The sequence below is a fragment of the Cladosporium halotolerans genome (assembly GCF_011745625.1).
Source record: "Cladosporium halotolerans strain TM138-S3 chromosome Unknown Sca23, whole genome shotgun sequence".
Lineage (NCBI taxonomy): Eukaryota > Fungi > Ascomycota > Dothideomycetes > Cladosporiales > Cladosporiaceae > Cladosporium > Cladosporium halotolerans.
In genome coordinates, this window is record NW_027191474.1 from 119,994 (window position 1) to 141,525 (window position 21,532).

Genomic DNA, 21,532 nt, shown 5'->3' on the forward strand with positions numbered 1-21,532 from the left:
TCGGCACAATAGCAGACTCAAAGACGACTCTGAGACCCGAGGATCGCGTAAAGTATTCACCGATCCATCCGGCTAGCGTCTCCTGCGCGAACACGGTGTTCAGCGTGAGGAGGAGCAAGGAAACGAAAGTCGTGGTACCGACTACGATCCAAAGGACGTGCCCCCAGAAGATCCAGCTGAGAAATGCGAAGATCTCATCTACCCTGTACGGTCGCACGGATCTGATGGAGAACCATTTGAAGCGGATCGACAGCCGGTGCCAGAAACCGGTCGCAGCTGCAAGCAATTCTTCCTTCGTTGGGCGATGGAGATGAGGCAGGCGATCTAGAAGATGGTGCTTGCTTCCTGCAGCAGCGCCTGGTGTTGTAGTGTCCTTGGCCGCGTTGCTTGCTTGCGAAGCATGGGCGTCTTTCTGTTCTGATTGCGACGCGCTCTTGTTCTCTTGCGATGTCTGATCGCTTTTCCACCGTATCTGGGCAAATCTAGCTATTTGAAGCGGTTGATCGGAGAATCGCAGTTCCTTTTGCGATCCTGTAGGACGACGCAATGACGCGCTTGAACGGTGTGAAGGTGTCGTCGCAGCGCTCAAGCATCGCGCTATCGCGGTAGTGGTGGAAGCATTTCGGGGCAGAATTGCGGCATTCCAGATGGCGCGTTTCGAGCTATTACTCCAAGGTGATAATAACGATGCACCAGTATTAATCCCATAACGAGATGGGGCAAGGCCTCGGGCAATCGGAGGGGTGAACGCAGAGAGGGCGGCAAGCTGCTGGCGGCCTATCGTCGCGACATGGCGGCTCATTGTGTTCTCATGGTGGACGGTGGGTCAGTCCAGACTGTGTGGATATGGACGTGTTGGGTCGTCAACGATGGTACGGACGGCGATGGTGTTGTTGGATTGTGCTGATGTCGTCTCCAACCAGACAAAAGCAAGCAGGCCCAGCCAGACATGAAGCTTTCCAACTTTCCGACCGTCCATGACGGCGCTGCTGCTTCTGACGCACGGGCCATCCGCCAGCCGCCCAGGGATTTTTTCATGTGATCCGCGCTTGGACGAAGATTTTGGAGGCGCTAGTCTACTACACCTTGTGCTGTCTGACCCCGTCTGCGAAGTTGTACTGCAAATACCACATCGACAAACTCCTCCTACCCCTTAACGGGCTTTTTGCACTCCTACGAAATACGAAGACGAAGCAAAGCCTTCAAAGCATATAACATCACCCACCGCCACATCGAACAACCCCACCAACATGCCTGCCCCGACCGCTCTGCAGAGAGCGCCTGAAGACCTGGCCGTGGAAGAGACGATCCACGACGCACCGCAATCCGCCGTCGACGACGACGTCCTCATTCACACGAGCACCCAACCGCAGCCCTTCCAGGAATCCGCCAACCAAGAGCCCGAGGCCTCCGAAATGCAAGTCGACAGCGAGAGCCGCCCCGTCTTCGCCCCCGAAGTCGCCTCCCCCACCGCCGCACGCAAGGAAGAGCGCAAGGTCCGCATCCCACCGCACCGCATGACCCCTCTCAAGACCGCCTGGCCCAAGATTTACCCGCCGCTCGTCGAGCACCTGGGCCTGCAACTGCGCATGAACATCGCCAAGAAAGCCGTGGAGCTGCGCACCGGCGCGCAGACGGTCGACACCGGTGCGCTGCAGAAGGGCGTCGACTTCGTCACGGCGTTTACGCTGGGCTTCGACGTCGACGACGCCATCGCCCTGCTGCGTCTGGACGACCTGTACATCGAGACATTCGAGGTGAAGGACGTGAAGACGCTGAACGGCGAGCACATGAGCAGAGCGGTTGGCCGTATTGCGGGCAAGGACGGCAAGACGAAGTTCGCGATAGAGAACGCGAGCAGGACGAGAATCGTGCTGGCGGATCAGAAGGTGCACATTCTTGGTGGCTTCAAGAACATCCACATTGCAAGAGAGGCGGTCGTGAGTTTGATCCTTGGTAGCCCGCCTGGAAAGGTTTATGGCAACCTCAGGACTGTTGCCGGCAGGATGAAGGAGCGCATGTAGATGCGCGACGGCTTATGACGAAAAAACTGGCTATGCTAGGGATTCTGTGGCATAGCACTGATGCTTATTGGGATGGAGGACAAGGAAAAAGCAGATGAAGGCATGATCACATTTTAGCGAGGCGTTTGGCGTGGGTTCGAAAATTGCATGAGAGCTATTTAGAGATTTGATATGAGGCAAAGCGTCTACGGACAGATTTCATGTTACCATTCCAGTGGTCAGAGTTTAAAGTGTTGCGGAGTGCTACAAATGCTGTCAGATACCTAGGATACAGTGGTTGTTTGCTCATGCATCGATTAGGGGTTACTAGGGTTGGGACATAACCCTAGTAACCCCAAGATGTCGACTTCACCAAAAACGCCACAGCACATTCACGGCTCTTTGACCTTGCGAGCCACCTTTGCTTTACCCGGTCATTTCAGCCTGCATCGCTTTTCTCAAATCGTGCTTCGTGTGAAACAAGATGGCTCCCAATCGCTTTCACGTAGAGAATCGACCGACCCAACGCCGCTGAAATGATGTCGATCTGCCCCACTTCTCTGACTTCTGCAACACATCACCCAAGCGTTTTTGCTTGTGTTGGTAGATTGCTGAACAAAAAGAAAAACTTGCTCTGGACTAATTTTGAGACCTGATTTATCGACAATTCAACCTTGACTCGGAAAAGAGACAATATACAAAAGAAGGACTTGAACCGCCAGACCAACAATGACCTCCCAACCCCAACCCCAACCTTCCCTTGAGGAAATCTACACGACCATTAAGGACCTCCTACCAACCTCATCCCACCCCTCTCTCAGCAACTCCGTCATCCCCTCCCTCCTGCAAAGCATCCAGGCCGTCGCCTCGACCCTACGCACCTCGCAAACCATCTCCCAAGCCGGGACCGCCAATGCCTTCGGCGACGACCAGCTCAACGTCGACGTACAAGCCGAGAACGCCATCCGCGACGCCCTCGCCGCCTGTCCCGCCGTCGTAACAGCCAGCAGCGAAGAGGATCCCAAAGAAGTCTCCACCTCCTCCCCCTCCGCCACCGCCCCCGCCACCAACGAGCAATACACCGTCGCCTTCGACCCCCTCGACGGCAGCTCCATCATCGCCCCCAACTGGACCGTAGGCAGCATAATCGGGATCTGGACCGGCTCCTCCGCCCTCCACCAGCTCCCCTCCAAATCCCAAATCGCCTCCATCCTCGGCATCTACGGCCCACGAACCACCGCCATCGTCGCCTGGCGCCTGCCCGACGGCAGCAGCTCCGCCTGCTTCGAGCTCGGCCTCTCATCCAACAGCGTCGAGATCGTCCGCCCCTCAGTCCGCTTCGCGCCTCCACCGTTCAAAACGCGGTACTTCGCGCCCGCGAACCTGCGCGCCGCGGCCGAAGACGCGCGCTACTCGGCTCTCGTCTCCGCGTACATTTCGGAGAAATACACGCTGCGGTACAGCGGCGGGCTGGTGCCGGACGTCGTGCACGCGCTCGTGAAGGGCCACGGCGTGTACGTGTCGCCTGTGACGGAGGCGAGTAAGGCCAAGTTGAGGCGGCTGTATGAGTTGGCGCCGCTGGCGTTGATAGTGGAGTGTGCGGGGGGCAGGGCGGTGGATCCGGCGACGGGGAGGGAGGTGCTTGCGACCGAGGTTGGGGATTGTGATGAAAGGGGTGGGTTGGTGTGCGGGACGGGGGAGGAGGTGGGGAGGGTTTGTGAGGCGTTTGGGATTTGATGGGTGAGGGGTGAGTGAGAGAGGAGTGAGAGACTGAGAGTTGATGGGGGTTTGTTGATTAGACTAGACGGTACCTGAGTGGTCTACTGACATAGTGAAAGCACTAGTGAGCCTCAAAAATGGTGTGGCTGTGCGGTGTGATAGACATGATATTCATGGGACCAGAGTGTGAATACAGAAGCTTCTCAAAGCAAACTGCTCCGTCGTGATGTTCATTTTTCTGGCGAGTTCAGTTTGTTCACTCATGATTCAATCAGAGCGCTAGATCCCAGTACCCACAGTGTAGCAAAGGATCGGAACCTTTGGTCAGTGAATGTCGATGGAAGCAAGTGCAAGCCGGGAAAGAATTATCTCCTGCGCTTCCAAACAGATTGAGCGAGATTCGAGCGCACACTGGATTACCCGAAGTCTCGGAAGAGTTCGTGCCATGGGTCAGTCCCGGCGGCCAAATCAGCAATGGGCAACTCCGTGCTTAGCATCTTCCCAACCGACGAGGCTGGTGATAAGAACGTCAGTGCTGGTGAACAATACTTAGGGAGTCTGATGAACGGGTCATCGCCTCGCGTTCTGCAATATACACCAGGAAGAAATGGAAGACTCCGGAGAATCAAGGCTCAAGTTCAATATATCATTGCTCTTCTGGTATTTCCATGCGCCTGTATATCCTCATGCCCACATCGGCAGGTGGAGTGATGTCACACCCATAGCAAGCTCTCCATCGGAAACCACATCCATATCATACAGCCTCTCGCCTTCCCCATCTAATCCTTCTTCAACTCCATGTACTTCTCCTCAATCCCGTCCTTCGTAATGATGAACATCTGCAGCCCATCACCAACCTCGATCTGACGCTCAGCCGCACTCGTGAAAGAATCCGTCACGAGCTCCTCGACCGTCTGCCTCGAAAGCGGCTGCGGGGCCTTGGTGACCTTCTCCAAACCCGAGCCGGACGTGGGATCGTACTGGTTCTTGAGGTTGACCTGGTTGTCGAGGAACGGGGTGATGAGGGAGCTAGCGGCGCCGGCGGAGCGGCAGGTCTCGCGCTCGTAGGAGCCGACGGGGTCGTAGGAGTACAGGGCGCCGACGCCGTTCTCGTCCAGCCCGCCGAGGATGGCGTGGACGTAGTAGGGGAAGAAGCGCTTGTTGTAGAGGATGTGGCTGAGGCGCTGGGCGCAGGCGTGCACGCTCATCTCCTTGTTGTGCTGGAACTTGTACATCTTGACGACGGTGTCGAGGCGCTCCTTGAGCGCGTTGCCGTCGGCCGCGAAGCCGACGACAGACAGCACGATGCGCGCGCCCTCGTTGGCGCTGCCGGTGCCGCCGATCTTGAAGAGTTTGGGCGCGTAGCGAGAGTTGATGTTGTAGCCGCTGGTGCTGCGGGTGTCGCCTGCCAGGACGGCGAAGTCGGATCCTGTGATGCCGAGAGTGGTGCCACCGTTGTCTGTGTAGCTGGAGTGAGGGTTAGTGAGGTGGTGCTTGGAAGAACTGCATCGCGCTTAGACGTACGGGTAGAAGCCATGTTGTCTAGGGCCGCCTGCTACTGATTGAGGTGCTTGAGAGAAAGAGTATCCGGGTTCTGAGGTGGGCATGGCGGACTGCATCATGGCGGCCATCTTGGCCTGTGGAGCGGATTTTAAGGTGCTGGTGCTGGCGATGGTGGTGTAGACGTGGAAGAGTTGTCGAGATCGGTCGTAAGCTCGTGCGATGGGAGTGTGAGGTTGAGATGTGGTTGGTGTTGGTGGTGGTGATTAGACGGCCGGGCCAGACAGAGCTACACCTGCGCTGCGAGGCGGCCATCGAGTGACGACGCGAGCTGTTGCAGCACGGACCAGCTTCGTGTTTGGCCTCAGGCAGCCATATATTCAGCTTCATCAACGACCGCGATATGCGTCTCCTTGAGCGTGTCTTTAACGTTTCCTTCTCACTATTCACTAATACCGAAGCTATAATTCTGACTCAAGTCCGAAATGACCTGGTATGTCCACAGTCTATTGCATGACCCTCGCAGAAACACATCCCAACCTCGATTGACGCCCCTCCACCATCCCCCGTCGATCCTCGAACACTCCAAAACTCACATCAAAACACAACGCCACGCCGCAAACACTCGAACAACACGAGCATTTTCGCGAACAGTGATGGCAGAACCAAACCTCACCTCCCTCTCAAGGCGCAAAACGAGACTGATAGCAAGAGCAAAGCACAGCAAGAATTGATACGGTACAGAGTGTGTGTCTGTCAGAGTCAAAGCTAACCAGCCGCCAACACCATAATTCGACTAGGCATCTCCGTCGTCCTTTCGCATTTGCCCTGCCTTGCAAGCCACAACTCGCAAAACTCGCTGTCTATACGCCGCTATGCTGAAGAAAGAAAAAACGCCATTTCCATTCATTCCCGTCGCTTCCCCCGACCATCCATGGGTCGATCCGTCGTACACCACCGCGGGCGGTATGTATGTGATGTCATTTGTCGTAGTAGCAGTTGTTGTTGTTGCTGTTCTGACTCTTCTCTCCATCTTCGTTCGTAATCATGATCATAACAAGAGAAAAGGTGAGGTGTTCCCTGCGTTTTTGTTTTCTCGTTCCGTTTCCATTCGGTCTCATTTCATTCCATTCCATTCCCCTTCCATCTCCATCTTCATCTCCACCGCCACTCCCCCCACAACAATATCAACCTCACCTCCTCGCCGCACTCCTCCTCCCACTCCCACTCCCACCCCCAGCACCCGCACCCACTCCCCTCCTCCCCCCACCCCCGCCACCACCATCCTCCCCCTCATCCTCCTCCACAACCGGCGCCGGCGTCCTCCTCTCCCTCCTCTTCCTCACGCGCCGATTAAAACTAATCTGACTCGCGGAATCGTCCGGCGCCAGAGACGCCATATCCGCCAAGCCGTCGTCGTCGTACTCATCCTCGAAATCCGTGAACCCGCTGGCGGGCGTGCCGAGCCGCACGCCCGGGTCGGAGCTGAAACCGCGGCGCATCTGCGCCTGCATGGACAAGCCGGCGGAGCGCTCGCGGACGAGCTGGCGCACGAGCTCGGCGCGGCCGTGCAGGAGCTCGAAGGCGTCCTCCAGGCGCTCCATGTCGGTGTACAGGTTGCGCTCGAGCTCGGCGAGGACGGCGATCTCGGTGTCTTCGTCGAGCTGGACGGGGGCGGGGGAGGCGAAGCCGGCAGCGGAAGAGGACTGGGTGGGGGGCCGCGGCGAGGCGCTGTCGGGGGACATGACGTTGCGGAGCGGGGAGAAGGGGGTTGTGCCGCGCGAGGGGGCGAGGCCGCTGAGGCCGCTGAAGGGGGTTGTGTTGCGGGAGAGCGGGGTGGAGGACTGGTTGCGGGAGGGCCCGCGGGAGGAAGGGGCGTATTGGGAGGCGGAGGGGGGAAAGGGGGAGTTTTCGGCGCCGGACCAGAGGAAGCCGTCGAAGCGGCCGGAGATGAGGATTTCCCACTCCTGCTCGTTGACTTCGGCGAGGGTCGCCAGCATGCCGTGGAGTTCCTGGTTGTGGAGGAGGTACATGGCGCATTCGCAGTCTCGGGGCGGGCGCTCGAGCCGGTAGAGTCTCTGCAAGGCGCGACGAGCTCTCTTCAGGGCTGTCGAGGGGGTGGTGGGTCTCTCGGCTGGGGTGGGTGCGCGAGAGTCCGATATGCTGTTTTGTCCGTGCATCAGGGCGATGAACAGGTTGCGCTGTCGCGTGTCGAGTTTCGTCATCATAGCAAACATAAGGGTATCTTCGTCAGCCTCTTCGGGCGGGCCGGTGGGCAGCTCTGGCTGCTGCGAAAGCCAGCTTTGCACAGCCAATTTCGTCTTCTGGTTCTGCCGCTTGTAGTGGTCGCGGTATTCGTCGGGTACGTCGATGTCGATCTTCTGCATGGGAGCCTCTGTGGCGCCGAGGATGCCGAGCCCACCCTCGTCGGGCTGTATGGCGAAAGGAGGCCACGGTGGAAGCTCACGGCGGCCGGAGACAAACTCCAAGATCTCGCCCCAGCTCACGCCAGAGTCTTCCTCGTCGGACAAGTACGGCTGCGGCACGGTGCTGCAAGTCACGCAGTCGCAGCGCACGCCGGAGATGTCACGGGCGAAGATCTGTGACAGCTTGTCCAGCAAGCGTCGAGCGACCGAGCGGTATCCTGTGGCGACTGCGACCGAACCATTCCGGCGTAGAACGTGGAGGAAGTCATCCAGGCGCTTGTAAAGAGGCGAAAACACCTTCTGATACTCTTCCAGCGGCGCCGCCTGGTACATTGCCGGTGATTGGTACATTGCATACTGCACTGGTTTATTCGCATCGCTCGACACCAGCTTCTTGGAGATCATGTAAGGCAGACCTCCGTTCTTCAATAGATAGTCCACCCTGGGAGCCTGAGTTGGTGCGGCCATTGGAGGAGGTGGCGGGGGTGGAGGCATGCCAGCGTATCCGGTGGGCGTTCTTCCAGATTCCATAGACTGCACCGACCCGTAACCGCCACCCACATCAATGATGGGCGTCTTCGTGGTAGACGGGTAGTGAGGATCAACATTGGTAGGCGTCTTCGGTTGCGAGTCAGAGGCAGAAGGCGGGGAATTGCTGTTGACGGGCACGATATTCGGTGTCCTCCTGGCCTTCCGATCTGGGGCAATCGACGTGGCGTCAGAATCCTCAGTCGCCTCGGTGTTCTGCGTGACGGTCGACGCGGGCTGCGAGCCCGTAGACGCTGTCCGGCGGTAACTGCTCGTGGGCGTGGATTTGCGCTCGGCCTCGTCAGGGAATGCGCCCGGCATGCTGGAGACCTCGCTCTCTGTGAACCGAGCCTCTTTCCGCAGACTCGCACCCGACTTAGCATTCTTCACGCCGTTCGCCTTCGGATCAATTTCTGCGCTCCTCCTCCCGCCGTGCCCGTCCGCCTTCGCCTTGTCCGCAGCTTTTCTCATGCTGGCCCCACTTCCTGACCGCCTCACCTCGGGCTCGTCTGCGGTAAGCGGTGGACTTGGGGGTGTGCGGCTGTTCGTCGGCTCTGATCTCCTGCGTTTGTCCTTGTCGGCGTCCAGATCGGCGGATGCAGTCGTGTTCACGTCTTCCTTGCTGTGGACGGCCTCCCGGCTGTGCTGCTTGCTGAAGTTCGGGTAGGAGGTCCGCGACCTGGAATCCGAGGGGAGGTTGCTCCGGCGATCCATCTCAGGGACGGTCATTTTGACTTTCCTCGACCCCTTCTCCGAGGGCGTGGTGGACTTGAGGGAATCGGAGCTCCGGCTGTTCTTGTCCCTGTGGTCGCGGTCCCGCTCCTTGTGGCGGTCGGAGCGGTCGGAGCGGTCTCGGTCCCTGCTGGCGGTGCGGCGCTTCACCTTGCGGCCGCTGCTGGTGGTGGACGAGGGGGATTTGTGCGAGGAGCGGTGTTTGTCGCGGGAGAGGTTGCTGTCACGGTCGCGGTCGTGGTCGCGGTCGCGGTCGCGGTCGTAGTCCTTGCGTCGCCGGCGTGGGGTGTCATCGTCACGGGACGAGGGCATGTTGTGGTGTGGGAGAGGCGGCGGCGGCGGCGGAGGCTGCGACAACGGCAGGGCAGTGTCTCGCGGATCTGGGTAATTGGGCATGGGCATGGCCGCTGGCGCTGGGTGAGCGACGGGCCGGGCTTCGCAAGCCACAGCGCGTGGAGGAATGGCTCGCGGTGGGGCTCGCCCGCTGCCGTACCGTGGCTCGGCGCCTCAGGCCGCGACAGAGCTGCCGTATGGAGTGTGTATAGACGAATATCCTATCACGTGGTGGAGATGGTGGTGGGTGGCTGTCTCGCTGCAGCTAATGCGAGGATGAAGTGATGTAAGTGATGTACGGCGCGGCGCATGGGGAGCTGGGCGGGTTGGCAGAGAGCTGGCTACGTCGAATCGTGGCGTGGCGGCGTTCGGCGGCTCGCGTGCTGCTACAGTAGGTAGACCGCTAGACCGCACCCGGGTAGACTGACGAGACTGACGAGACTGACGATGGCCCAAGACTCCCAATTTGACTTTGGGCAGCCGCCAGCAGTCGATGCCGCCAGGGTCCAATCACATGAAAAGACAGGCATGTGCCGACAGAAATAGGTGCGCGTTATCGATGCATATCTCGGTGTAACATCCGGGCCATTGAGTCACATGATTGGAAGTATTCGAAGTATTGGAAGTGTGCCCAACGTTCCTCGGCACAGACTGTGGCAGTCGGCGGAGATGATGAGGACAGAGATCGGTGTAGAAAGGGTTAGGGTTGGGTATTGACAGCTATCTGCATTGGTGTTTTCTGCTCGTAACGAAGTTCGACAAATCTCATCTTGACGAGCTTCTATTTGATGCAGTGTGCACTCGTGTAGGCTGTAGTCGATTTGAGGCCAATCATGTATGGTTGTCAGATTGATGAGCTTACGGTAAATAGGGTTAGGGTTGGGGTACCATCACGCGTTCAACATCTGGTTACTTGGGCAAAAAACCGGCATAAATGTCATTCTTTCGCCGATTATGAATTCCTTGCCTACTTTCGATAGTTCGAGTCAACAGGTTAGGCGAATTGCCTCGTGGCGGGTCCTCCTGTGTTCTTTTGTCGTCTAAGCTGCGCTGAAACCCTTAGAGGGTGTAGAGAACGCGCTTTTGCATTGCCTTCTTTTTGATTGCAGCAATTCAACCTGTAGACAAAGATTGAAAACCAATCAAGGATGGACCAATGCGACCATCCAAGACAACGATCAATTTGATCAATACAAAAAAGAGCATAGTGCCCTACTGACCTGTGCGGTGCACGAGAAGCAAGGAGTTTCCGGGCCCCGATATTCCAACATCTCGGAAGCCCATCCATCTACTTCACGCATCAAGACACCTTGGTAGCGAACGCGAAACCACAAGCTGACAATAGATTCTTTCACGGTCCGAAGCAAAGAACACCAACGCAACGAACACTCTCAGGCACGGCACGTGTTGATAAGCAGGCAAGGGAGGACAACACCCTCCTCTCGTCCTCGTTCTCCCGCGCGCCACCCAAGAAGCATCACGACACCCTGGTAGCAAACGGGGAGATCAGGGCTAACGATAACCTCTGCCGCCAAAGAATAGGAAGAAGCTGCAAGCGCAAATCCCTACCAACCAGTGTGGCCAGCAAAGAGTCTCATTCGTCCACAGCACACTGGTCACTCAGACGACGACCGACGTCGAGACGCGCTCTCTCGGGTAGACCTCAACCTCGATAACCACACCGAAGAGGGTAACACCTCATCTCGCGAAAAGCATAGATAAAAACGGCATCGAAACTCTCACACACGTACAGTACAATCAGAGCCGCCCGAGCGGTCACTCGCCCAACACTCTCCCCACTCGGTGGTGCCACCACCACCACCACCACCGAGCGAGACACCGCCACCTCACCCTCCTCCCACACCCCCTACTCCGCCGCGCGACTCAGAGCGCAAAGAGAAAGGACACCGTTGATTGGGGAAGCTCTCCGATGCAAATGGCCATCGAAGTGTGTGCATAGAGAAGGGTAGTACCCTGATCTGAGGGAAGGATCAAGATGATGCTACGGACCTGGAGGAAGAAGCATTGAACTCTCAGAGGTGTGATATGATTAGATGAGAATGTAGGAGATGGTAGCTTTCTTAGCTGTTCCTTTGATCGTGTGGAAGGAGGATGGAAACGCGATTTGGAACGAATTAATCGCTTCTCTGAGGATTAATAGCGCCTGATGAGTATGCCGGTGATGGCAGCACCACGCACTTCTTCGCAGGATCGGAGGGAGAAGCTGCGAGTTCTCCATGGAAAGATTCGATCTGGTGGGTATGCAGATGATGATAGCACCGCTTCCTCCTTCGAGGTGTCAGGCAACGTGACGCCGACCGAAAGGGTCTCTCTCACAAATTACTGAATCCTGATAGTAGGATGGGGATGGTAGCAGCACCTACTTCTCCCCAGCCTCGGAGAAGGCAGGGCCAGACCGACCGGGCTCTCCGACGAGAATGCGAATCACAGTAGTACACGGCGGATGGTAGCAGCACATATTCAGACTTCATGCTCGAAAAAGGCCCACAAGCACTTCATTACCACCACCAACTCAACGACGCCTGTGCTCGCGGCTCCTCTCTCTCCGCCTATGCCCGTCTCTATCCCTCTCATGCCGCCTGTGTCTGTCCTCCCCACGATCGCGGTGGTGGCGATCCCTGTCGTCCCGCCTGCGCCGCTCGCGGTCACGGCTGTCCTCGCGCCTATGGCGCCTTCCCTCGCCCTCCCTCTCCCGCCTTCTTTCCCCCTCTCCCTCCCTCTCCCGCCTCCTCTCCCTCCTCTCGAACTCCCTCTCATGCCTCTCTCTCTCCTCCTTCTCCTCCCTCGCCCTCGCCTCCTCCTCCGTAAACGTCTCCCCCGTCCTCTTATCCCTCAGCAACACCGGGTTATACACCACGGGCTCCCTGCCCCCCTTCCCGCGCGCCGCCTTCCCCCACGCGCCCAGCTCCTGCGCCACGGCCGCCTCCTCCTTCGCGCCGATGCCCAGCAGCGCAGGCCGGCGCGCGGGGACCTTCTGCGCCTCGACTTTCCTCCCCTTGTCGTTGCCGATGCCGTCGCCCTCCTTCCAGCCCATGCCGCGCAGCATGGCGGCGCCGAACTGCTCCACGGGCACGCGCGCGTAGTCCTCCAGCGTCGCCATGTCGGGCGCGGTCTTGTAGTCCTGCTGGAAAGCGTCTTCCTCCGTGACGGCGGGGATGGTGAGGTCGGACTTCTTCGTGCGGCCCAGCAGGGCGTCCATGGCTTCTTGGTCCTCTGTGTTGGTGTTTGTGTTCGTCTCCGGCGCGTTCTCCTCCTCCTTCTCCGGCGCATTCGCCTCTCCCCTCTGCATCCGCCTCTTCTTCACCGCCTCGGCCTTCCAGTCGCGATTCCTCAGATTCTCGATCACCAGCGGGCCCTTGTCGACGACTTTCCTGTCCTCGTCGATGGCGCCGCCGGCCTGGGAGTCGAAGTGTGAGACTTTTGTCGCGCGGCGGGCGTGGAGTTGTTTGGCTTCGTCATCGTCAGAGTCGCCGTCATCCTCGTCCTGGAGAGCGTCGCGTGGGCGTTTGGTTCCTGCTGCTGCTGCTGGGGTGCCGGGTTTCTTCTTGAGGGTCAGGGAGAGTTTCTGTGTAGGTTGGGCCTGTTGATCTTGGGGAGGCGAGTCGAAGTGTGCCATCTTGAGCGAGGGTGGGGTGTCGGGTGTGTGGTGTTGTGAGCGTTGTCGTGAAGGTTGGCGCAAGCGATGCGCTCGCTTTACGCGAGGAAGGTTCCCGTGTCTGCTGAAAGTTCAAGTATGCTCAAAGCAGGCCGCGTCCAGTGCGTAAGTGGTCTTGGTAGTGATTTTGGCAACGACCTTGAGTGGCCTTCAAGTCGTAGCGGTAGCGGTCAAGAGAGGTTGCGTGATTGTGCTGTGCGCAAGAAAGTATTCAATTAATTGCCTAGGCACGGCGACACAAGTTCCAAACGCCGACGACAGTCGCGACGAAGGTTCGAAAGCAAGAGGCAGGTCACGCGAGCCTCGGCGGGGCTCAAGATTGAGATCAGATCAGATCTGTCTGAAAGTTTTGAGCCTCAGGCCCCAAACACTTTCTAACGGTGGAGCTGACAGGTACATGTCGTCATGATGCAGCGACTGGCGACGTCGTTTGGTGGGATGTCGTCTGCTAACGGCACGAGATTTGGATGGTGCTGTGGAGTATACTGGCAATAATGGGTACGATTGCATGACTGCATGAGCTCAACGATTGTGGGAGAAAATTGTCAAGGTAGTACATGTATGTCACGACATTGAGCATTCGCACTTCACCTCACCTCCTACAAGTAAGTCTATCTTGACTGCAAGCTGGATCACAAGCCATTGGCAAGGCGGAGCACATACCTTGTTGCTCAGCAGCACCCTCTCTCTCTCTCTCTCTCACTTACCGTACCACTCCCAACCCTACGACGACAGGAGGAGACACAAACTCAACGATCAGCATCACTCACTTCCAATCACGCCTGGAGTCCAGAATCTCACGTCCACTCTCCTGGAACAAGACCCAGTAAAACCCCCTCACCCTCCCTCACCCAGGGAGACGAAGAAAACGAAAATGGTCGAACAAACCTACTTCACCACCCCGCTCAACCACGCCGCCAGCGCAGGGAACCAACTCCTTCTGAAAGGAATCACCACCGTCCCCGCCTTCCTCGCCCACGCCGCGTCCACAACCCCCGACTCCCAAGCCGTAGCATTCCCCGTCCCACCCAAAGAAAAAGACAGCAAACAGCCCTGGACCTCCGAAATCTACACCTTCGCCGACCTGCACGCGCTCTCCAGCACTCTCGCGCAGCACCTCCTATCCCAACACCCCACCGCCCTCTCCCCATCCAACCGAACGACCATCGCCCTCCTCTGCCCGAGCACGTCAACTTTCCTCTTCACCTGGCTCGCGCTGCAGAAACTCGGACACGCCGTCCTGCTCATCGCACCACAGTGTCGCCCCGCAGCCATCAGATCACTCTGCACGCAGAGCGGCGCAACCCTCCTCTTCTTCGACGAAGCGTACGGCGAGCTCGCGCGCGAAGCGTCCGCAGCCCCAGAAACCCCCCTCGAAGCAGCGCAGCTCCCGCCCTCCCTCCCCAGCACCTCTGCCTCCTCCGTCGACCTCCCCTCCCCCACCCCACCAATCCACGAGTCCGAAACCGCCTACCTCCACCACACCTCCGGCACCTCCAGCGGCACGCCCAAACCCATCCCGCAGCCCCACCGCGCAGCGATCGGCGTCTTGCCCTGCATCGCAGCGAACGCCTCCAAAGCAACCTTCACCACGACGCCGCTGTACCACGGCGGGATAGCAGACTGCTTCCGGGCGTGGGCGAGCGGGGCGCTGGCGTGGCTGTTCCCCGGCAAGGGGCTGCCGATCACGGCGGCCAACGTGGTCAGGAGCCTCGACGTCGCGGCCTCCGCGGCGGCAGAACAGGGCGCTGCGCGCGTGGCGTACTTCAGCAGCGTGCCGTACGTGCTGTCCATGCTCGAGGCCTCCAGCCCAGGGCTCGCACACCTGCAGCGGATGGAGATCGTCGGCGTGGGCGGCGCGGCGCTGCCGGGCGAGATCGGCGACCGGCTGGTGCGGCAGGGCGTGAACTTGATATCGCGCTTCGGCAGCGCGGAGTGCGGGTTCCTGATGAGTTCGCACAGAGACTACGCGAAAGACAGCGAGTGGCAGTATCTCCGGTGCAGCGAGGACGCGGCGTTCGTGAGCTTCGAGGCGCGCGAGGGAGGGCTGAGCGAGCTGGTGGTGCGGGTCGGGTGGCCGCACATGGCGAAGCGGAACCGGGGGGACGGGGCGTTCGCGACGGCGGATCTGTTCGAGGCGCATGCTTCTATTGCTGGCGCGTGGAAGTACCATTCGCGGGCGGACGCGCAGCTGGCGCTGGTGACGGGGAAGAAGTTCGATCCGGCGCCGCTTGAGTCCGCGATGGCGACTTCGGAGCTGGTGGAGGACGCGGTGATGTTCGGGAATGGCAGGCCGTATCCCGGCGTATTGCTGTTTAGGTCTGAGAAGGCGAGGGGGCTTAGTGATGGGGAGTTTGTGCAGGAAGTCTGGCCGGGGATTGAGAAGTTGAACGCTGAGAGTCAAGATCACGCGAGGGTGTCGAAGGGGATGCTGGTGCCCATGCCTGTGCTGGAGCAACCGCTCGAGAAGAGCAGCAAAGGGACGATCCTGCGCGGCGCGGCCGAGAAGCGGTTCAGTACAGAAATCGAACATGCGTACGACGATGCAGACGACGACGGCGAAACCTCCAACATCCCCGACGCCGCCCTCCCATCAAAAATTAAATCAATCGTCACGACAATCGCACCGCGCAAAGCCGAACTAACCGACACAACGGACCTCTTCTCCTACGGCATCGACTCAGTAGCCGGCATGCAGATTCGCGGCCGCCTGCGCGCGCTCCTGCCACCCTCCAACCGGGACCTGCCCATCACCGTCGTCGAAGACTACCAAACAGTGACCGGGCTGGCAGACTACATCCTCAAGCGGCGGCACGGGCAGGCCGTTGGGCAAGGCCAGGCCGACGCCGACGACGAGCTGGCGCTCATGAAGAGCCTCGTGGAATCGTACGGCAATTTCCCAGCATCGGCGAGCGAAGAAACGACAACGACAACGCCAACATCGACGACGGGCAAGGCCAACGTCAACGGCGACGTCGAAGACGACGGCAGAGACACCATCGTCCTGACAGGCGCAACAGGCGCCCTAGGCGCTCACGTGCTGGACCAGTACCGGTCGCTCGCGCGCGTGCGCAGGGTGTACTGCCTCGTGCGCGGGGCGAGCGCGCAGGCCGCCCGCTCGCGGGTAGCGAAAGCGTTGGCGGCGCGCAAATTGCGCGCGTTGGACAACGAAGACGACGGCCAAGGAGGAAAAGTCATCGTCCTGCCCGCGCAGCTGGCGGACCCCCGTCTCGGGCTCGACGACGAAACGTACAGACGGGTGGCCGCTGAGGCCACGGGCATCGTGCACGTCGCGTGGGCGGTCAACTTCCGGATGAAACTGCGCAGTTTCGCGCACGACAGCATCGGCGGGCTGGCGAACCTGATCTCGCTCGCGCTCGCGGCGCCTCGAAGCCAGCCCGCGCCGCGCGTAGCCTTCTGCTCCTCCGTCGCCAGCGTGATGGCGTACTCCTCCTCACCCATCCCAGAAGCCCTCGTCGACGACCCCGCGGCCGCGAGCGAGCTGGGCTACAGCCGGAGCAAATGGGTCGCGGAGCAAGTGTGCGCGCGGGCGGAGCAGCACCCGCGGCTCGCAGGGCGCGTCGCGGTGTTCCGCGTCGGGCAGCTGGCGGGGGCGAGCGACACGGGGGTGTGGAACGCGAAGGAGGCGTGGCCGCTGATGCTGAGCAGCGTGCGCGAAACCAACGCGCTGCCGGACCTAGGAGGTGAGGTGCTGGACTGGCTGCCGGTGGACGTGGCGGCGCGGGCGATGGTGCAGGGGGCGGAGCCCAGGATCGACGGCAGAGCACCGACGGGGCTCGAAGTCTACCATGTTGTGAATTCCCATGCGGGCCCGGCGTGGACTGAGCTTCTCCGATGGGTAAAGGAGAGGCGAGACTTTGAGACTCTGCAGCCGGCGGCGTGGGTCGAGAGGCTCGAGCGAGCGGCCGAGAAGGGCTCCCAGCACCCGGCGCTGCAATTGTTGGAGCACTGGAAACGGGCGTACAGTAGCGGCGGTGGCAGTCAGGAGGCGGAAGGCCAGAGGAGTGGTGTAGAGGAGGAGGAGGAGGCGGCAACGGCGGCAGCACCGACGGCGCGCAAGACGTTTGCCGTCCAGCGGTCGATAGAGAGGCTCCCAGCCTTACGCACGGTGGAGCCGGTGAGCGAGGCGTACTTCTCGCGGCTGTGGGAGTGGGTACAGCAGGAGGTGGTATAGGCTTGCTTATGCAGAATGCAATCTCCCCGCCACGAAGACTCACGGTCGCATATAGGAAGCTAGCTGAGGCTTATAGGGCGGCGCATCTATATGATCTGCCTGTATGCGGGGGAGGGGCGATGCTCGAAGGGCGGGCCAGTCCACGGTGGCGCCTCCACACGTGGTTTGCGGGGACGGATGTCTCAAAAGTGTTGACCACCGGGTCGGAGGCGGTGGTGTCGCGTTGAAACTCCTGCCACTGCTGGTTTTGGCGAGTGGTGACGGCGAGACGCGGTGCGGGCACGCGTGGTGTCTCACTCCGGCCGTGTGCTGGCTACGCGCCAGCCCGCGCGGTCACGCGTTTTTCGCTGGATGTCGGGAGGCTTGGTGCAACGGTGCGGTCCCGACTGGGAGAATGGAGCTGGACGTGCTCCTGAGGCTATTGTTTGCGATTGAGACATCTTGCCACCTTAACGTAACCTCACCTGTAAGTGGTATGTCGTGATGTAGTAGCGTGCCTGAGGTCCTGAGGTACGGAAGCACTATCCACCGCGGCGGCCCAGGAAGAAGTGGATGCGCGCGGCCTTAGGCTTTGGGGAGAGATCTCGGAACGCGGCGGCGCGCCGGCACTCACAAACTTGAGATGGAGACCCCTTGGGACCTGAGATGGACCCTTCACGCTGGCCGGCTGGCGACCTTTAAGCAGATCTACAGCACAGCATACCCAATTCACGATCGCTCTAAATCCGTCCGGCTGGACGGCCTGCATGCGGCCGAGGTCGAAGCAGGCCGGGGCGATATGCTTTTGGTGGGAAGTCTACGAAATTGCCATCCGCAACGCACGCCACCCACGCCACGCCATGCCACGCTGGGCAATTGGAGTGCAGCGTCGCCGGCGGGCGACCGCTCGCTCGTGTGCCATCGCTGGCCCTTGGCCCTACTGGACGGGCCGGCGGGAGTCGCCCGGCGGGATTAGGATTGGGATTTGGATTGGGATTGGACTGGAAGGCTTCGAAGTTCTAGGTGCCGGCTGGCCGGTATGCTGGCGTCGCACACAATCTTGGCCGCGGTGGAAAATGGCGCTCGCTCGTGGCAGGCCTGTGATAGCAGCGTTGATAGCGACGACGGGTGGCCGAGAAAGGCAGCTCGCCATCACGGTCCCTCTGACGCTGCTTGCGGTACACTGGCAGTCCGCGAACGACCGCCGAGCTCGCGGCGTGGCGCGCCGGGCGAGCGGTCGGTCGGTCGGTCGTCTGCACACGCAGCGCAATCTGCGGTATCGACGAGCGAACGAGTTACGACAGGTCAGAGATGACGGGCGGGTGGGCCTGGAAGCGAGTCGGGCCTCGCGCGGCGCGCGCACCGCCTCGCGGCTACCAGGCAAGGGTCCTACACCGCTGACTATTTTCCCCGGGCGTGCCGAGGACGCCAGAAGGCATTGGCAGAAGGGCGATGGATCATGGAAGGGTAGGCACTCGGACGGCAGTGCTAGGGATGTAGTGGTGGAGGGCAATTTGCGGGCGGGCGGCCGGGACGTAATGGAAAAGAAGGGCAGGACGGGGCGGCACTGGCGGTAGTGAGCGCTGCTGGCGGCGGTGGGAGCACGTGCGGCGCAGGCCCGTCTGATCTCGCTCGCCGGCGCCCGGCCTGAAGACAGCAAGCGTGCAGGCAGTGTGTGGGCAAGGCCGGCTTCTACAATGTTGCAAGGTTGCGGTGCAAGCGAGATGGCGATGGCTGCTGCCACCCCTGGTGAAGAGTGTGACAGCTGCGCGCCGGGCGCGTCAGACAGTCTGCCACGCTGCCTTGCCGGGCTCGCGCGTGTCGTAAATAAAGCACACTTTCTGTACCTGCAGCAGCTAACGCAGGAACGCGGCCGAGGGTGGTGCGGGTATGTAGGTACTGCGGGCGGGCTGTACTGTGAAGTACCGCAGTACCGAGCATGCCCAGGAATCGAGCGAGCCTGTCGGGATGTTTTGCCCACCCGCCCGTAGTGCGCCGGGCGAATGGTCGCGGTTGCATCAGCGCGCGGCACAGAAGGCCAGGGCTGGCGAAGGCTTGCAGCAGGGCACGAAGAGGGCACGGCTTCTGGTGACGCTGCGGCCTGCGCGGTACCTTGACCTCGACAGTCCGGTGCGTGCTACTGCACAAATCCCATCTAGCGAAGCGTGTCAAATCTCACACCACGCCCGCCCGCCCTCAGAGTAGTGCTCACCTCTCGCCATAGCTGGGGCAGGCTGGCGTCGCGTCTGGCCGTGTCGAGCCGTGTCGTTCCGCGCTGGCACCGCCGGGCATGTCTCAGGGCCACGTGACCCCGACGCGTCGAGCAGTGAGACAGGCAGTCCTTTCTCCTGCCTCGCACAACGGCGGTACTATAGCTGGCGAGCGCGCGTCCGCGGACCTGGTGGGATAGAGCTGGCGAGAGGCGGGCGGGCGGGGCTAAGACTCGGAGGGAGGGACAGTATGGACCGCAAGGTATATGCGCGCGTTATGCTGATCGCGAGGCCGACGATAAGGCAGCAGGCGATATGGCCCGGGTGCGTGGAGAGGGCGTCGAAAGACATCTGGTGTGTGTGGGCGGGAGGGTTTTGCCTGGCGGTGCCGGGGCTGCGCTTCGAGAAGAGCCGGCGCGTTTCAGGACGGCCCTTCGATCGGCACCACGACTTCTGGCCGCGCTGCGCCTCCGCCTCTTCTCTTGCGGCCAGCTGGGGATGCCAGAGAAGCTGCGGCGGCGCGCCGTCTCAGCAGCAGGAGGGTTTGTTTCAAGTGCGCGATGCAAGCCGTGGGCGGCAGGCGAGGCCAGGTGCGCGATGCCTGATACTTTCGCTACTCCACCTGCGTGTTTGGAGTACCAGTATAGCAGCACTTCCAATCTACACACCACCGCCGCTGCAGTCCAGTAGTACCGACGACTCGACACGCTCCACGCTGGTCGCCGTGGTGAGCGAAGACGGCAGACGTTGGCACGTTGGCTGCTGATCCGATGACGCGGAGGCGACGAGGGCGGACAGGCTCACAGACACGGCGTCTCACAGCGTTGGCGAATCCCGGCCGTTGTCGGCAGTGCAGGACTGGACTGGAGTGGGCTGCCCTGTACTGTCAGCGTCGAGACACGCAGCTGGTGATGCGTTCAGCGTTGCGTTCAGCGTTCAGCGTTCAGCGTCCAGCGTTCACAGCGGCTTTCTACGGCAGAGAGGGAGAGGGTGGCCTTGTGCTGCTCGAGCGCCCTCGAACGCCAACGATAGGCTGGACCGCTCGCGCCCGGCGAGCCAGTGTGCCACTCCGGACGCACGGCAGCCCACGAGTAATCGTCGCGGGCTGGGTGATTGATTTCTGCTCGCGTGCGCCGCCAGCAGGAATTATTGGCATCAGCACCAGCAATCGTCAGCGGCCAGTGGCCCTCCTCCTCCTCCACCAACCGCATCACCACCGCGCTGGCACACCCACTGCGCGGGCTGTGGTGAATCGTCGGCGAAATCTGCGGACTGCCCATCGTCAATCACAGCGGCCGGCACGAATCATCAGTGCGGTGCCCATGACTGGCAGGCTTCGTCGCGGCGCGGGCGGCTAGAGGCTTCCGCGCACACCAACCCGCGAGCTGTCTGTAGACAGTGTAGAGCTACTGGAGTTGGGCTAGAGTAGGCGTGTAGGGTCACCTGCGCGGTGCCATGATTATTTCGGCGGCCGCCTGCTCTGCTCTGCTCGCCCGCGGGCTGCCGATCCGCTGAATGACGAGAGGTGCGCTGCGCTATTACAGGCGCGAACTTCGGCAGGCCGTACGGGCAGGACGCCACCACCAAGGTGCCGCCGGGCGCAGGCGGACCACTCATCAGGCTATACTGCTGCTGCCGCTGCTGCACTGCAGGCTGCTGCAGGACGGGATAAGTGTCGTCTCGCCACTGGCGGAGAGGCAGGCCCGAAGGCGGGTGGACGTGTCTGGCAGGTACAGTATGTAGGTCGCCACACAGCAGGACTGGAAGTCTGGTAATATAGCGGTGGTATGCGTGAGGGCATGCAGGCCGCGCAGCACCGCCTACCGTGTACTGTAGATAGGTACACACTACTGTAGCGGGCGACGGAAGCACACAGCGCCAGCAAAGGCACACATCATCGACGGCACCAGCGGAGGCACACCACACGCAGCAGCAGCAGAAGCACACCACACACAGTACCAACAGAAGCATACATCGCGCCGCCCGCAGGAATACCTACCTAGTACCGGCCGACACGCACACCTGGCCTCCACCACCCTGCCAGAGCCTGCCTCTTGGACTGCCTTTTCGACTGCCCTCTTCGACCAGCACTTCTGACACGCACAATCACCCCTCGAATCATGGACGCAGGCGACGATCAGGGCGCACCGACTGGCCGACTAGCGCGTAAACCTGGCCTTCCGTTCCTGCAGGCGGAGTGGAGTGAGGTGTGTGTGCGCGGTGCGGTGGCA

At 60.6% G+C, this 21,532-nt stretch overlaps 6 protein-coding genes across 6 annotated transcripts; 3 read left to right on the plus strand and 3 right to left on the minus strand.

Annotated features, from left to right (window-relative positions):
• Positions 1 to 1,250: 1,250 nt before the first annotated feature.
• On the plus strand, positions 1,251 to 2,024 carry PNO1 (Pre-rRNA-processing protein PNO1; the record flags this gene model as incomplete). The annotated part of the gene is made up of 1 exon (XM_069375185.1): positions 1,251 to 2,024. The coding sequence occupies one exon, from the start codon at positions 1,251 to 1,253 to the stop codon at positions 2,022 to 2,024; it is 774 nt and encodes a 257-aa protein (XP_069227967.1).
• Positions 2,025 to 2,732: 708 nt separating this feature from the next.
• On the plus strand, positions 2,733 to 3,740 carry WHR41_06581 (uncharacterized protein; the record flags this gene model as incomplete). The annotated part of the gene is made up of 1 exon (XM_069375186.1): positions 2,733 to 3,740. The coding sequence occupies one exon, from the start codon at positions 2,733 to 2,735 to the stop codon at positions 3,738 to 3,740; it is 1,008 nt and encodes a 335-aa protein (XP_069227966.1).
• Positions 3,741 to 4,347: 607 nt separating this feature from the next.
• On the minus strand, positions 4,348 to 5,486 carry WHR41_06582 (uncharacterized protein). The gene is made up of 2 exons (XM_069375187.1): positions 5,247 to 5,486; positions 4,348 to 5,189 (listed from the first exon to the last, which is right to left on the minus strand). The coding sequence occupies exons 1-2, from the start codon at positions 5,351 to 5,353 to the stop codon at positions 4,502 to 4,504; spliced, it is 795 nt and encodes a 264-aa protein (XP_069227969.1). The 5' UTR covers positions 5,354 to 5,486; the 3' UTR covers positions 4,348 to 4,501.
• Positions 5,487 to 6,415: 929 nt separating this feature from the next.
• On the minus strand, positions 6,416 to 9,220 carry WHR41_06583 (uncharacterized protein; the record flags this gene model as incomplete). The annotated part of the gene is made up of 1 exon (XM_069375188.1): positions 6,416 to 9,220. One exon carries the CDS (start codon positions 9,218 to 9,220, stop codon positions 6,416 to 6,418), a length of 2,805 nt encoding a protein of 934 aa, XP_069227968.1.
• A 2,554-nt stretch (positions 9,221 to 11,774) lies between these two features.
• WHR41_06584 (uncharacterized protein) lies at positions 11,775 to 12,878 on the minus strand (the record flags this gene model as incomplete). The annotated part of the gene is made up of 1 exon (XM_069375189.1): positions 11,775 to 12,878. One exon carries the CDS (start codon positions 12,876 to 12,878, stop codon positions 11,775 to 11,777), a length of 1,104 nt encoding a protein of 367 aa, XP_069227963.1.
• Positions 12,879 to 13,791: 913 nt separating this feature from the next.
• On the plus strand, positions 13,792 to 17,112 carry WHR41_06585 (uncharacterized protein; the record flags this gene model as incomplete). Its single annotated transcript, XM_069375190.1, has 1 exon — positions 13,792 to 17,112. One exon carries the CDS (start codon positions 13,792 to 13,794, stop codon positions 17,110 to 17,112), a length of 3,321 nt encoding a protein of 1,106 aa, XP_069227962.1.
• Between the last annotated feature and the right edge of the window lie 4,420 nt (positions 17,113 to 21,532).

Coding starts and splice junctions, on each gene's coding strand:
- WHR41_06582 (XM_069375187.1), bottom strand. CDS start 5,353: ATGGCCGCCATGATGCAGTCCGCCATGCCCACCTCAGAACCCGGATAC. Junction 5,190..5,246: donor AGACAACATGGCTTCTACCC/GTACGTCTAAGC, acceptor CCCTCACTCCAG/CTACACAGACAACGGTGGCA.